This window comes from Opisthorchis viverrini (assembly GCF_000715545.1).
Source record: "Opisthorchis viverrini unplaced genomic scaffold opera_v5_223, whole genome shotgun sequence".
Classification (NCBI taxonomy): Eukaryota; Metazoa; Platyhelminthes; class Trematoda; order Opisthorchiida; family Opisthorchiidae; genus Opisthorchis; species Opisthorchis viverrini.
Genome location: NW_008751880.1, coordinates 601,587 through 618,259, shown reverse-complemented (window position 1 = coordinate 618,259; position 16,673 = coordinate 601,587). Strand labels below are relative to the sequence as shown.

Here is a 16,673-nt window from a genome sequence, read left to right as displayed (position 1 = left end):
AGCATCCGTCTGACGCATAATTCCCGGTTCATATCGTGCTGTTTTCAATGCGATTGTCGCGTCTCTGGTCCATATAAACTGAATTCCCAGAAGGCCAACCTTAAATGTGGAAAAGGGTGGTTATTATTTGATCTCGTAACCACTGTAAACGATATCCCACTTCCCATTTATCAAAGCGGGAAGAACAGTGCTGCTGCATATACACGATGACAACTTTTAGTGAAAAATTAGTGACTACCCTCGTCTGTGTGGCGCATACGACAGACTTCCATACCGGGTAAAGTGGAAAACTAAGGCAGTCTTTGCACTGGTGTGTTGACACGTACGCAGGACTTTTATATCCGGGTTTGCAGGTTTCGTTTCTTGTCTGCTAATGGAAAATGAATGTGACATCAAAACCAGAGTCGTAAAAAACAGAGTCATATAGTTCATCCCCTGCCCTGGATTTATACTTACGGTTATCCATGTCCTTAGACCGTGAAGTTTGCTCAAATATGGGACGCTAGGAACAGCTTATAGAGCTCATCTTTTGTCCACAAATTATTTCACATCTAACAAAAACAGTTTTTTCGGGCGTTCTGCATGAACGTTATCGTGGAGATACTAAGTAGATAGAACCGCAGGCTGACCAAAGCCGCACACAAAACATATCAGTCCAATCACGACTTAACTGTGAGATCCTGCTGAGTTCGTTGTCACCTTCAAACCTTGACTGGTCCTGATCATGGTGGGCTACGAATACGATTTGGGTTGGGCACTTGTCGCCTAACACCAGCAGGACGAGATCATCCATATTCGATGATTTTCTGTATTGAGGTATGATAATTCTGAAGGTTGAAGCTAATGTCTGGGTCATGGTAAACCTTAAATCCTCCGTGAGCAATTTCATTTCTCTCATCCCTTCAACGTTAGCCGACAAACTGAATTGGATCGTAGGTAGTAACATCCACATCAGCAAGCTCTCTTCGAAAGTTGCTAGTACTTGTGCGGTGACTGAATACGTCCGTACATATTACGGTTGTAAAGTTTACGAAACTGGATCGTAAAACGAAGCGATGCGTGGTGCTTCAGTATGTGTTGCAGTCTTATAATTTCCGTTGTCTCCTTTTGTTACATCCGAATACCCGTTCCCGATATGTCTGGTTTCGCAGTTCTGATTGAAGGTGAGCAAGCTATTGTCAGAAATGCCCGTGCGTAATAATTCAGACGCTAGTGGTTGCTACACCTTATTCTGCTTCGCATTTTTAAGTTACAGATAGGTGGGTATACTGATAAGGGGAACATTCCACAACTAGGTGGGTAACTGATAAGGGGAACATTCCACAACAAGATGTAGAAAATTTGTAGGATGCAAACATTACTGGTTGTTTTTGGAGAGCTGCCCATGAAGGGGGTGGGACCGACTCATTATGGACGTTGTAAGAGAATCATATGATGTATAAAAATGGTAGGGCGGATTTGGTAAGCATTAGTAGAGGAGACTTCAGTTCTAACTATTTTATATTGCGGTTTCTGTGTGTTTGTTTTCGGGATGTGTATTTCACTTCAGTTTCACACTCATAGGCAGTACATTGGTAAAGTTGAGATCGACTTAATTATGATGAACTTGCACATTATACTCACCTGAGCAGGATAGGCGTCCAGGAACTCCAGAAGATTGAAATCCTTACTCGAAACTGCCATGTAGGCGTTGTGTATAACTTCGTGCAGAGAGTGTTGTGCTTGCTTCAGAAGGACATTTAGCCACACTTCAANCATTATACTCACCTGAGCAGGATAGGCGTCCAGGAACTCCAGAAGATTGAAATCCTTACTCGAAACTGCCATGTAGGCGTTGTGTATAACTTCGTGCAGAGAGTGTTGTGCTTGCTTCAGCAGGACATTTAGCCACACTTCAACATGACCTTCTGCCTTCACTGGTTGTTCGAGCTACATTAAGAAACACACCAAAAGTATTCGTCAGGGAGATTCATGGTGTCTAATTTAGAGTCCTGTTCACCGGTGGTAACGTCTTACCTCCAGTACTTCACCTTCTTGTGAGTAACACGTCAGAATGGTGTCAGGCTGCTTATCGTGGAATCTCACGGTCTTGATGTTATCGAACACGGATAGTAAATGGGCTTGTATTGTTCGTGGGTTGGATGCCTGGCCCAATATTTCCAGAAGGGTTGGATCAGACACAAAGAAAAATCGGGGGAACAGCAACCGTTTCTTTTCGAGGTACCTGTCAAATATAGAATACCGTGACATACAAACCAAACGAATATCAGACCAAGCTAAGTGAATGTCATCGGGTGAATAAATGAATGTATAATGTATAATGGTGGGATATGGGTGTGGTGGAAAGGATAGCCTACCATTACTAGAAAAACCCACGATCAATCTGTTATTTTTCTACAATAAAGAAAGGAGTCCTTTTCCGTTACCTTTGTTCACACCATTAACCCTGTTTGGTTTATGTAGCATAGTTTGTAAAGTTCCTCCCTGGCGTTAATCCCCATAATGAAATACAATGTTGCGGCTGGGTTCCCGTAATTCACTCTACTGAATACGTTGGCCTTCAAAACATTTTAATTTATCTTCACGTGCTCACTTTCAAACGAACTGACACATGTGGTTAGCTGGGCAGAAGAAAATAGCTTTTGGGTGTTAGCTGTCGGATTTCAAGTGTTTTTCGCGCATAACATACTGTTTCAGAAACATACAGAGAAAGTCTAGGTCAACTTCACAGCAATTGGGGTGCGGGTTAACTAGAAGGGGATCGTCTTGGTTTCATCGAATTCAATGAGCCGTGAAACTCACCCTCCTGAAGATGTACTTCCTTCACTTTTTGGCACCAGAAAAGTTTCACTGGTTTCTACTTCGGACGACTAAGCATCATTCAGAACCAAAAATTAGCAACAAATTCCTGTATCTGCTACTGTTTGGAAATTAGACACGATTGAATTTTGCATCTGTCAGTGGCAAACAGCGGACCGTCGGCAAAACACCATGCCATGTTCAAAACCACCGAAAGGAACACCAGCATATGACTGTTTGTTCCACAAATACGGCACGGTCACCTTCGGTCCTCAGTTGTGAGTTTATCTAGTGGTTTAATTCAGTGGTTCTCCAGAAGAGCGCGAAACAATTGAATGTCAATCTTTTGTTCCGTTTCAAAGAAAATTATTAATTTTTCAGAAGGTATCACTGCATCTGGACATCAGATTACTCATGTGCTCCATCGTATATACCTGAATTTTCAAGTTAAGCAGGAATGCTCACAAGTAGCGCTGCGGACGAAAACTTCGACATTGGACAATAACGCTGTTGTGAGGGCCAGGACAACGGTCACATATTTATGAAAAAAATCTAGTCAGTACCTCATGGATAATCTTCTGTTTTCAAGATATGATCAGCTGACAAGAGTTCGCTCAAACTGATAAATGGATGGGAGTTAACGACGGGGTAATCTTTCGAGAATGAATAACACTCAACAGTGTCTGTTGGGAGTGAAGGCGTTTCTGATGTCGAGATTCCACTCTGTCAGCCTGTTCAACTTATAGAGTTTCATGTGCCTTATTTGTGGGATGAGTTATATGATTCTGTGAACTCTACCAAACGTCAGGCATCAGTCATAGCTTCAAATTCTTGCACGAGAACAAAAACTCACACAGTGGCGTGTCTAGCTGACACGATAAACCCATCCTTCTATAAAATCATTCCGAGCGGTAACTTTTATTCAGACGACGCCTGTTTTTATTCTCCCCATACAGAATTCTTCCTAGTAAACCAGAGCATTATTCTCTGTTTGCTTCGCTGATGGTTGTTTCCTGTGGATAGACTTTTTTTGGATTTCCGTAATTCCGGAGTACTCGTAACGTCTACTCTGGATAGGACTGCATTTTCAATGCAGTCATATGATTGATGTTTGCATCTCAGCATCTATCGACTGACTGTCGGACTCTTAGGTGGGGTGATAGGCTATATTCTGCTGCAACTCATTATACATAGACATTCAATGCCGACTTAGCTGGCATACGATGGCTTGACCTCAGGTTCTGGAACCGATCCTGACAGCGAGGCCGTTCAAATTTTCCCTATGCCAAACAGTGAACTGGAATTCACCTCTGGGTTTGTCCTTCATATAAAGTGGTGACGACGGAAACCGGGATAAAACTGGAGATGTCAAATAAAGACAGTTATCTAAGTCATCAATGCACGCTTTATTAAAACTGTGACTGCATGTTTTGTTCACTCCCGACACCATCAGATTTAGCCCAAAACGTTGGGAGACAGGGATTCCGATAGTGGTGAACAGGTGCGGTAGATAGGGTTAGATAGATAGGGGGTAATGGGGACATTCGGACGCTTTGATCCACGGACATATTGTCCCACAAACATTTGTGCCTGCGGAATTTTCGGCCAATAAAATTGCCATCCCAGGTATGATCACCCACTGACTTCCCAGACTCAGGTTGTTTCAGCATTTTGGAAACCGCTACCTCACGCAATTTACATCAGAATCCTAACATGTTTACTATTAGAACACACTAACAGCTGAAGGGTTTCTCAGCAACGTACCGTTCATGCTTAATAAGTTTGAACAAACTTCCACTTAAGCAAGCTCCCTATATTTAGAACTTAAAAGTTGGGAACAGGCAAAACGACCAGGCCTAGACAGGCAAAGAGCTAATGAAACCTTCTGGTCAAACGTTCTTTCGTGACGCATTTATTCAGTGGGGTCGCCACACGATATGAAATCAAGTGACCAAAGTCGGACAGTGGGATTTAGTGGTAGGATTATGCGTGCTAAGAAACAAACACTTTGGAAAACAAGGGTTAAGGAGATGCAGATAGCGGGAGATATCTAAATCCCATTTTGGCATTTACCAGAAAAAAGAGTGCATCATTAGCTAGAAGAGCTTAAATCAAACTAGGTGTGCATTATTGCAGTATTTATAGAACTTTCATTCACATCACTTGGGTGAACGATCCTAATTTTGTCCCGGTCGTTCCTCAATAAAGGGGATGCACTGGATTCGAAAGACGTGAGTAACTGGGCTTCCTAAAGACAAATTCTTCTAAACAGCTGAAGCAGCCATGAGCCAACAATTTAGCACACGGCTTTCTTATGGACAGGGTTGTGGGAATTTCAGCAGTCGTCACTGTTTGACACCTCATGTATGGACGTTAGCTCCTTCTCAAGGAGATGCAATAGCGGGAGATATCTAAATCCCATTTTGGCATTTACCAGAAAAAAGAGTGCATCATTAGCTAGAAGAGCTTAAATCAAACTAGGTGTGCATTATTGCAGTATTTATAGAACTTTCATTCACATCACTTGGGTGAACGATCCTAATTTTGTCCCGGTCGTTCCTCAATAAAGGGGATGCACTGGATTCGAAAGACGTGAGTAACTGGGCTTCCTAAAGACAAATTCTTCTAAACAGCTGAAGCAGCCATGAGCCAACAATTTAGCACACGGCTTTCTTATGGACAGGGTTGTGGGAATTTCAGCAGTCGTCACTGTTTGACACCTCATGTATGGACGTTAGCTCCTTCTCAAAATGCGACCAGTTGTCGCTGACTAGCATAAGAGCCTCTATGGGCCTCGCGTTAAACAGGACCTATGTTCACCAGTGTTGGAATCTTTTCAGAAGGGAAAATGACAGTTGGGACAAACAAGAAATTTTTGCACGTCCCACCATCCTGTCCGGTTAGTGTTTGTCCGTCTAAGTTTAAGCGGATGATTTCTTCGCTGCCCACTACGCGTAGTGACTGCAGTTGAGGCATGCATTTATCTGACGACTCGAAAAGAAATCCTGGTTTCCATCTCAGTGAAGTGCACTCGGAAAGACTGGAATAACAAAGCAAGTAAGGCTACTTCAATTTATTTGAAAACTACTATGTCATTAACTTCGGAAACTAACAGGATGACGGCTTAAAAGTGGGAACGACAATCAGTACCTTTCTGCTGAAGAGACGGCCAATCGCTTTTATAGTTTTTTTTTTCACGGATACATTACGATTCCTGCGGAACATGTACGGATACGGTATCTACATTTCTTGGTGGATGTAGGGTCGACAAATGTGAAATATTTGGAATAGTACCAGCTATTAGCTTTTGACGGGGTGTCGCGGAAAATAATGTGTAAAAAGGCTATAGTTATTCTTCAGTTCTTCATTTGAAACCAAGACAGTTAAGTGATATGTCTGGGGAAAAATTAATCGCATTCAAGTGACTGTGACAAAATCACTAAGTAAGTGTCGTAGACAAAAGATATCATGAAAAGGCCGGAACGATTACTCAATTCGTAATGAAATTTATTCTTCCATATAACGGCTCACCTCGAACAGAGACCAAATTTGGCGTTCCGAAGGATGGTTCATAGGGAGAAATGCAGTTGAAACCGAAGATCGACAAGAACTTCAGGAATCAAGTAAACACAGTAGCAAGGATATGCATCTCTCAGTAGTTAGTTGAAGTTGACTTACCCTGTCAAGCTTTTCTGACAAATCTCCAGCTGCTCCATACAGTGAGGGATCAACTGACTGAGGAGGTCATCACGAGTGCAGCAGTCTAACACATTCGGTGTTTCATGAGCTCTTTGCATAATTCTCTGCCATGACTTATCTACAGCACTGAACCGTTTTGCTTCCCTTGGTAATTGCCGCGCAATATCTCCACCGATAAAGACGGCCTCCAAATAAATCCATAAGTTTTGCAGTGCTAACCATTGCTCAATGATTTCACTCGTACTGGAAAGCCCTGAAACCATAGTCTGAATTTCCTTACGAAACGGAGCGTTGTACCGGTTACTCAGTAATGAGGCCAATAGCATTAGTGAGTCCTCCATGAGTGAAACCAGTTCATTTGTGTGATCGCCACGAAGCAAGAGCTCACCGCGGTTTTTGAAATGAACAAATTGAAACTCCTGCGTGTTCCAATCCAATTTTAGTGCACGCAACTTATTCTCAATTTCGCGTTCTTTGATGGCAGATATGCACACATCTTCCACGTCTTCCTTATATTTGAGGAGGGGAGCCATCAAAATATTGCGCAAAGCGAATCCTTCAGCTTCGACATTAAACTCATGGCCTGTAAGCTCTTTCAATCGGGCCCAGTGTCGTGGTCTCATGGCTGGATTAGTCATCAATTCAAGTAGCGGCATAATCTGATTAAAGTCGGCCAACATTTTACGCAGGTCTTCATATGCTTGGTAAGCCCTCAAAGCAGAAGGCAGCTTAAGACAACGATTCTCCAGGTCAGCCAGCTCGGCAGCAATCAAGTCAATCTTCACATCCGCCCAGAGTATATCACGGTATCCTGCGGTTTTATTGAGTACACTGTTGTAGAGCGAGTATAGCTTTTGTAGGAGGCTAAGTTCTTTGCGCATCTGTAAGATGCGGGGATATTCTGTCGCCGGAAGTCCAAACAGTTCCTCTCCAGCACTACAGGTAATGTACTGTCGATACAGACTGTCAAAGCGATTTTGGAAAATGACTAATCGATCTGAAGCTTCACCCGGAGAAATGTTCGGAACCATTGGTCCAACCTAATCAGGGGTAGAATAAAAGTACAATTCCTAATAGCCACTAATAGTTGTTGACTGAAAGGTGGTCACGTTCTGTTCACATTGAAAATAAGAAGACACGTTTGAACTTAAATTTGAGGTCAGGTGTCTGGTTGAAAAAGGTAGCCCGCAACCTGTTTAGCCCTTCTTGGGGCTCATTGGGTATACGCAGTTCTTGAACTTTTGTCAACCAATGACCGCAATCAATTGCGTGTTGCAAGTAGTGATTGATTTTGCCATTCTCGCTCTCTTGAGTAGAACTAGTCTTTGGTTCATCTCTCCCAAATCTGGCTCACGCCGCGCCATCGCTGTGGACTCCCATATGGTGGTATAGAGGATTCTGAACACCTACGGTTCCTCGGAAACCGAAGAAGACTGACTGTTAGACCCAGGCAATAACTATCACAATTTTTAGTCGCAGAACTACTTCCATTTAGTTAGTGGTTTTCTTTCGGACGATCTATATTCTTTCTGATAGCTCTTGTGGCCTGAATGCAAGGCATATCAGTCGAACAAGATGGGCCTTGAATATGAGTACGACCTTACGTTCTTGCGTGTGAGGTCTATCATCGCGTCAGCTGGAAAACTCATGGAACGGCTCGCGGAACCGTACTCGGAGAAAAGTTTGGTAAACAATTAATCTACCAAATTAGCGAAATACAGTCACTTGCAAACCAATTTGGTTTTGCGTAAGACTCATCTGAAACCCAACTGGATCACTCGTTTACGATTTTAAGCAACTAAGTGTGGTGCACCAGGCCCCCTCAGTTGGTACGATAACCAAGATATTGCGATACATGGGTTGACGTAACACAGTACTCAGGTTCTGTTTTACTGATAGCGTGCAAGCCCTTCCCAATTGCGGTGAGTCATCAGAGGCAGACTGAATCATGTATGGCGAACATACTTGTGCAGCACATGCAATTACTAAGAATACCATAGACGAGAGATTCAGCTGAGTTCTATTTTTAGCGTGCAAGCCCTTCCCAATTGCGGTGAGTCATCAGAGGCAGACTGAATCATGTATGGCGAACATACTTGTGCAGCACAGCACATTACTAAGAATACCATAGACGAGAGATTCAGCTGAATTCCAGGCGAGTTTACCGTAGAAACCTAATTGATAGGCAAATGAGTGTATTTCGCTTATTTCGTGAAATCAGAGTTCAAGTGGAGCATAAGGTTGATGGAAACTCGGGAACGGTGCCTACTTGATGAGCCCTGAGAAGAGCGAAACCGGTCATGGGCTGTCGAAGAATGTTCAGCAACATCTTCGTAATGTACTACTCATAAGGTTGCTGAAAATCCGTCGACAGCAACCTTTTGGGTTGTAGATTAATTCTACCAATTGTTCTACGTACTTTTTCAAAATCTGTTGCTGCATGTTCAGCTCACTACCTCAGCTAGGAAAATTATATGAAGTGAGTTTTATGGGAAGAATTCACTGCAAAAGCGTACCCGGCAGTTTACCTCTAATCTATTGACAATACAGAGAGTTAGGGTTGAAACTGATACCTTGTGAAAAATTATTTTTAATTTCCGAAATAGGTTGTCCTACATGCTTTCCAGACGCTGGTCCCCTGCACAACATATACCGTGACTCGAAACTCTTAAGATTTGTTTCCCTATTTTTAAGTGCTTGTACCGGTTACTCAGTAATGAGGCCAATAGCATTAGTGAGTCCTCCATGAGTGAAACCAGTTCATTTGTGTGATCGCCACGAAGCAAGAGCTCACCGCGGTTTTTGAAATGAACAAATTGAAACTCCTGCGTGTTCCAATCCAATTTTAGTGCACGCAACTTATTCTCAATTTCGCGTTCTTTGATGGCAGATATGCACACATCTTCCACGTCTTCCTTATATTTGAGGAGGGGAGCCATCAAAATATTGCGCAAAGCGAATCCTTCAGCTTCGACATTAAACTCATGGCCTGTAAGCTCTTTCAATCGGGCCCAGTGTCGTGGTCTCATGGCTGGATTAGTCATCAATTCAAGTAGCGGCATAATCTGATTAAAGTCGGCCAACATTTTACGCAGGTCTTCATATGCTTGGTAAGCCCTCAAAGCAGAAGGCAGCTTAAGACAACGATTCTCCAGGTCAGCCAGCTCGGCAGCAATCAAGTCAATCTTCACATCCGCCCAGAGTATATCACGGTATCCTGCGGTTTTATTGAGTACACTGTTGTAGAGCGAGTATAGCTTTTGTAGGAGGCTAAGTTCTTTGCGCATCTGTAAGATGCGGGGATATTCTGTCGCCGGAAGTCCAAACAGTTCCTCTCCAGCACTACAGGTAATGTACTGTCGATACAGACTGTCAAAGCGATTTTGGAAAATGACTAATCGATCTGAAGCTTCACCCGGAGAAATGTTCGGAACCATTGGTCCAACCTAATCAGGGGTAGAATAAAAGTACAATTCCTAATAGCCACTAATAGTTGTTGACTGAAAGGTGGTCACGTTCTGTTCACATTGAAAATAAGAAGACACGTTTGAACTTAAATTTGAGGTCAGGTGTCTGGTTATAAAAGGTAGCCCGCAACCTGTTTAGCCCTTCTTGGGGCTCATTGGGTATACGCAGTTCTTGAACTTTTGTCAACCAATGACCGCAATCAATTGCGTGTTGCAAGTAGTGATTGATTTTGCCATTCTCGCTCTCTTGAGTAGAACTAGTCTTTGGTTCATCTGTCCCAAATCTGGCTCACGCCGCGCCATCGCTGTGGACTCCCATATGGTGGTATAGAGGATTCTGAACACCTACGGTTCCTCGGAAACCGAAGAAGACTGACTGTTAGACCCAGGCAATAACTATCACAATTTTTAGTCGCAGAACTACTTCCATTTAGTTAGTGGTTTTCTTTCGGACGATCTATATTCTTTCTGATAGCTCTTGTGGCCTGAATGCAAGGCATATCAGTCGAACAAGATGGGCCTTGAATATGAGTACGACCTTACGTTCTTGCGTGTGAGGTCTATCATCGCGTCAGCTGGAAAACTCATGGAACGGCTCGCGGAACCGTACTCGGAGAAAAGTTTGGTAAACAATTAATCTACCAAATTAGCGAAATACAGTCACTTGCAAACCAATTTGGTTTTGCGTAAGACTCATCTGAAACCCAACTGGATTACTCGTTTACGATTTTAAGCAACTAAGTGTGATGCACCAGGCCCCCTCAGTTGGTACGATAACCAAGATATCGCGATACATGAGTTGACGTAACACAGTACTCAGGTTCTATTTTACTGATAGCGTGCAAGCCCTTCCCAATCGCGGTGAGTCATCACAGGCAGACTGAATCATGTATGGCGAACATACTTGTGCAGCACATGCAATTACTAAGAATACCATAGACGAGAGATTCAGCTGAATTCCAGGCGAGTTTACCGTAGAAACCTAATTGATAGGCAAATGAGTGTATTTCGCTTATTTCGTGAAATCAGAGTTCAAGTGGAGCATAAGGTTGATGGAAACTCGGGAACGGTGCCTACTTGATGAGCCCTGAGAAGAGCGAAACCGGTCATGGGCTGTCGAAGAATGTTCAGCAACATCTTCGTAATGTACTACTCATAAGGTTGCTGAAAATCCATCGACAGCAACCTTATGGGCTTTAGATTAATTCTACCAATTGTTCTACGTACTTTTTCAAAATCTGTTGCTGCATGTTCAGCTCACTACCTCAGCTAGAAAAATTATATGAAGTGAGTTTTATGGGAAGAATTCACTGCAAAAGCGTACCCGGCAGTCTACCTCTAATCTATTGACAATACAGAGAGTTAGGGTTGAAACTGATACCTTGTGAAAAATTATTTTTAATTTCCGAAATAGGTTGTCCTACATGCTTTCCAGACGCTGGTCCCCTGCACAACATATACCGTGACTCGAAACTCTTAAGATTTGTTTCCCTATTTTTAAGTGCCATCTAACTCTATACCAGTGAGGTTCGTTTCCGATGAGATTGTGGCCTCAAAACATGGTTTTCAAGTGTCCCACTTGGAATGGCTGGAAGGTGTCCAGGGATCGTATATAACTGCTTGTGAATGTTCACTTAATTTTCATAATAAATCCATGGTTTTCTATGGAGGAGCATGTCGGTAGTTCAGGTAGCGTATCCATGGTTTTCCATGGTTTTCTAGGAGAATCTGAGTTTATGGTGACGGTTAAACAGTGAATGTTGTCAACCATGATATATACAACGAAGGAGCTGCCCTACGGAGAGGCCATCAGTTGGATGTTCCTGGATGAATCACATAATGCTCAGATTCAACCTCAGTACCGGTCAGTCTCCAAAATCATCCAGATGGATGAATTTTATTAGCCATCGCATTGCTTGACCTGACTATGTAATGTGATTGAGCTGGACAGCAGCGAAGATATTCGGCCTATGTAACTGACCTCATCACTTAGAGTTTCGAGTTGGATTGGGGCAAAATAGGACATTCCTACTAACTTAAAAGTGCAGCGTGTTCCCGAGACACCACTTTTGTTATTCTCAAATCAATTGATGATTTATCCTAAGGACCTAGTCAATATGAGTGATTGTTCATTGCATTGTGTTTTGAACACTTTCTTGTGTAATCGAGGTACTGAGTGTAACATGCATGACAAACAAAATCTTCTCTGATGCCGCTGAAACACGCCAGTGCACTGATAGTTGTGTTTGGTTTGAAACAAATCTGGTTCATGGAAAAACTGTGAGGTGCTGAGGGAACTGAGGGTGTGTAATAAAACCATTCCCTCATTCGGTGTGTCTCTATTTCCTGATCTGAATTCTTTGATTTCAGATTTGTTTGACTTGTGTCCTATGGAATTTCGGCTATTATATCACTGGGATGACAGGGAACTGCACCTATTGTTGTACTTTTACGATCATATGGAAACTGTGAATAAAAAATCTCGACCAACAGTTTCATATCAAATGAATGAAATAGAATCCTAAGTTTGGAATCTGTTTGATAGTGGTATGATACAGAGTTGGCAGTAACAGGTCACTTGACTTGAACACCTCTTGTAATATCAATGCAGACTGAGTATGACTACATCGATTAGAGTACAAAGTAGTCTTCCGAATTCTTGGGACTAGCTGCCATCCTGGTTGTGCTTCTCCGCTCAGTAATTCTAGAGTTGATAGTAATTCTAAAGTAGAGTGTATATCAAGTAGACAAAATAGACTAACGTTTAGCACAAAAGAGTTGCTCAATGAAGGGTGTAACACTGCTCTGTCTCGTCCCCATCAACTGTATCCACATGAATCAACAAATATTTTTGTGAGGAAAACCCCACTTAGACAAGCATATCACATCTCCATAATCGAGAGTTCAGATATTAATGAACACGATTCTTTATACGCTTAAGATTATGGTCTTTTTATTCTGGCGAGGCATTTTGGCTTCGAAAGTGTCATGGAAATAAACGATTAGCCGTTCAGTTGTCAGTTTTGTCAATAATATCTTCCCAGACCTTACAATTCTTGTCCTGTGGCTGTTCTAGTTGCCTTGATTGCTTGAGAAAAATGTGCATATTTTTTCGCTACTTTTATTGAAGTAGGACCAGTTGGTCAAACCAAATGGTTCTGATCCTCAGAATACACCACAACAGGTTTGGTGGTATGCTTTACAGCGAACGAAGCCGGTATCTTGTCGGCACTTCAACAGTAGTGCACTGGAACCTCAACGATGTAGATTATACACTTATTTTACTGGACACCACTTTTGTTTCTGCTGCAAGTACAAGCAGACAACTGTACAAACCGGGTAGTGACCATACCAAAGAACTTATTCACCGAAACGTAGTTATATTAGACATTCCCAAAGTGATGGGGTGGCGCAAGATATCGACTCGTGGTTAAGTCGTTCAGTTAAAATAACCGAACAAATGGTCTATTCAACATTGTCGTATTTTGCCGGTCTCCTAGGTCGTGATGAAGGCGATATTCCTCCAAAACGTAAATAAACTCATCCGCCATCATTATACACTGGAGGGAACGTTTTTGCAGTTACAGTAAGACTTGGGCCACTCAAAGTATCCTGATAGTTTTGTGCTCTTTACATCGTCTTCTAAGTGGAAAGGGTACGATCATTATGACTCGATTTCATGTAGGTTGTAATACTTTCATGTTCTCTGTTATGAGCTTCTGATTGGTAACTGCTTCAGTTAAAATGCAATTATCCTTAGCAGACTTCATGGATAACCGTAGGAATTATGCACAACCTAATAAAGACTACTGTTATGTGGCCTGTTTGTTCTGTCGGAGGAGATGTTGTTTTTATACCGAAATGGAACCCGTTCAACGATAACCGATACCGACAGTAGACTTACATTTTGTAATAAATTTGAGCTGCTCGAAATTTTAATCCAACAAGTGCAACGCTCTTCAAATGATGAAGTCAAGAACACAGAATCAACCAGCTTATGTCTTAGCTACGGTTGCATCCGAGGTGAAATCTAATTAGGATCTGCTCATCTTTCTAGAGTTTCAGCCTTTTACTTTTGCTTTTGTGAAATAGAATAGCTACTCTCATGGGAGAGATTCATGTATACTGTTTTGCAGAAATCCACCAAAAAGAAGGAAGGAAATGCTAAGAATGGTACATTTTCCACTTTTTCTGGAGTTGGACCTACACGAAATCAAGGTTGCCATAGCAACGTACCTATGGCCGCTCTGAAGAGGTGGCTTCCTTTCTTGGGTACGTTTCTGCTTCAGAGTGACCGTCCATGTATTTCCATAACTCTTATATTTGTTGAACATTTTCTTGACTACGTCGACGTCTTCAATTCCAGTTGACACTTGAGAGGCGTTTTATTTAACTCAGATACGCCTCCTATCGTCTTTTCAACATTTAAGGCGTGTGAATATGTAAGAAGATTAAGAGAACGCTATTGGTCACTTATCGGATTGATATAAAATTCAGTAAACAGACTGGTGAACTTAAAGTCTTTCGAAACGTATTACTTACATTCTTTTGCAACAACAAGCATTAAATTATCAATATTTTTGAATAAACCAATAGATATCCTTCTACATTTTCCGAAATGTTGAAGTCTAACTTAAAGGTACTTTTTCTAAAGACATCACATACTGTGTCATAATCCTCAAAGAAAGCAACACAGTCTTCTTTCAACTGCGCGATGCTTTCCAAAAGTTCTGAACGGTATTTTGGTTGAATTTCGATTAACTCTTCGTGTGCTGTGGACATCAAGTGATTGAGTTTCTCCCACGAATATCGAAGAGTGTCGGCCTTCTCGAATTCGCCCTTGTCGACCGGGATCCGGTATTTAGATAGCAATGTGTAAGAATCTTCGATGGGTCCCAGTTTCCTGTCAATATCAACCTCCACATCACGAAGTTCCTGTAACGGCATCGTGCAAAAAAATTGTGAGCAGTGAACGGATTACACTCAATCAGTAGAACTACTGGATGCTTTGGTGTGCGGTATGCAAAATGAGCAGAGTGAAAACTGGAAATTTCAACTCATTATTATCGATTGTTTCGATACGGACGAAAAGGGTCTGTTCCGGAAATTAAGAAGTGGGTATAATTATGGGTCAATTCTCTATTTAGGTGATGCCTTTTTGTTCGAACTGGTACGGCCACTACAACAGTACAGTTAAGAACATGCCACTAACTGTGACGCGTATCCTTGAGCTCATCCCGACGTGTCATAATCAACATTGCGCGATTTTCACGGAAGCTCGCGAGCACCTTGTAGAGAGTAATTGTGGTCGAAAGGCTCCCCATGTTTTCATTGCGGAAGCAAAACAGGTGAATCTCGACAGTCAATGCTTAAGTCTTTCAATGGGCTGTAAATTTATGGGGACTGTTACGGCGACAAAAACCTGCTGTATAGTCTTTTTTGTCTTCAATATTGGGATCAATTAATGCTCCGTGTTTTCAGTAGATTTTTCTCCTAATACGTCTGGCCACCACCCCCTTGAAAATGTTGATCCCTACCATGTTTTGTTAAAAAACTGCAGTCAGTCAAGTACTCCAGGAGTACCATGACCACCCTGGACTGGCAATATAATAAGTTCTAAATAACCAGAATTATTCCCATTGGTTCGACGAGTTTTACTGGATAAGATACTGCAATATATCCAAGTGGCCTTGCTCTACGGGAGTAAGTGAAACCGTAACAGAGGAAACAGGGAAACATGACGGACCAACCAATAGAACGACCCACACGAACAGACACTCGCGATCGAAGGTCAGCCCAGGCTTGCAGACGAGTGTTAACACACGCGCAACACTACTCTACGCACAATCACTGACTCATTCCCCCACCAATCCCACAACACACTGATAACGCAACCCCATTAGTGATGGAATGTTCGCAATCGAAATGCCCAGCACTGTGAACAAATCGGTGACCATCCATGCTACCTAAACTACCAACATTTCCTTGGCAGACATACCTTAATGGCAACTACCAACATTCCCTTCAATGGAAAAACATTTCCTTGGCAGACATACCTTAATGGCAGTCATCATGATGCGAATATCATCCAAATCCTTGACTGGTCTCGTAAAAAGCTTCTCATATTTTTCAAAAAGCGCAAACAAATCAAACATTTGTTGGCCATAAAGCTGATTGCATGAACGACCATACTGTAGTTTCCATTGCTCCAGTTCAGCTATCAGTCCGGTTTTTAGATGTTCTGTGCCGATGGCCAAAGGACTGCATTCCACAATCTCCGGTTCATCTTCAACTTTTTTCATCTGACAAAAGGAGGCGACAGAACTAGATTATATTCTGTGCACCATGATAAATAGAGTTTAAACAAGATGCAAAAAACTGTCCCGCCAGTGAAGCGTGAATCATGCGTATTTGATGGATAGGAAAACTCTAACTCTGAACAAATAAAAACGCGAGATAATTGTAAAGCTAGGTACTTCTTGCAGTGATTGAACAGATTTTGAAAGTTAATCCACGACACTATCCTCGAAGTGAAGTAAACCGATGCCGAAAATCAGTTAAGGAGTTTAGAATGGTTTCACCCTTGTTGAGAAATATCAGCACTGTGCACCTCGCGAAATCATGAGGCATTTTACACGCACAGCTCTGGTGATGGCGAACAGTGTTCAACTGGGTCACCGCTGACTGCTCGGAAGTGTGATCAAACTA

The 16,673-nt window shown here is 42.2% G+C and overlaps 1 protein-coding gene across 1 annotated transcript in view; it reads right to left on the bottom strand.

The window, feature by feature from the left end:
- Positions 1-16,673, bottom strand: part of T265_14604 (hypothetical protein) — a gene marked incomplete at both ends in the record, with an annotated part of 78,313 nt that overhangs the window by 13,752 nt on the left and 47,888 nt on the right. Inside the window, 6 exons of the mRNA XM_009174372.1 lie at positions 1,624-1,929; positions 2,017-2,224; positions 6,478-7,495; positions 9,293-9,944; positions 14,631-14,900; positions 16,022-16,267. Coding sequence (XP_009172636.1) covers positions 1,624-1,929; positions 2,017-2,224; positions 6,478-7,495; positions 9,293-9,944; positions 14,631-14,900; positions 16,022-16,267 — 2,700 coding nt within the window. The remainder of the gene's footprint in view (positions 1-1,623; positions 1,930-2,016; positions 2,225-6,477; positions 7,496-9,292; positions 9,945-14,630; positions 14,901-16,021; positions 16,268-16,673) is intronic.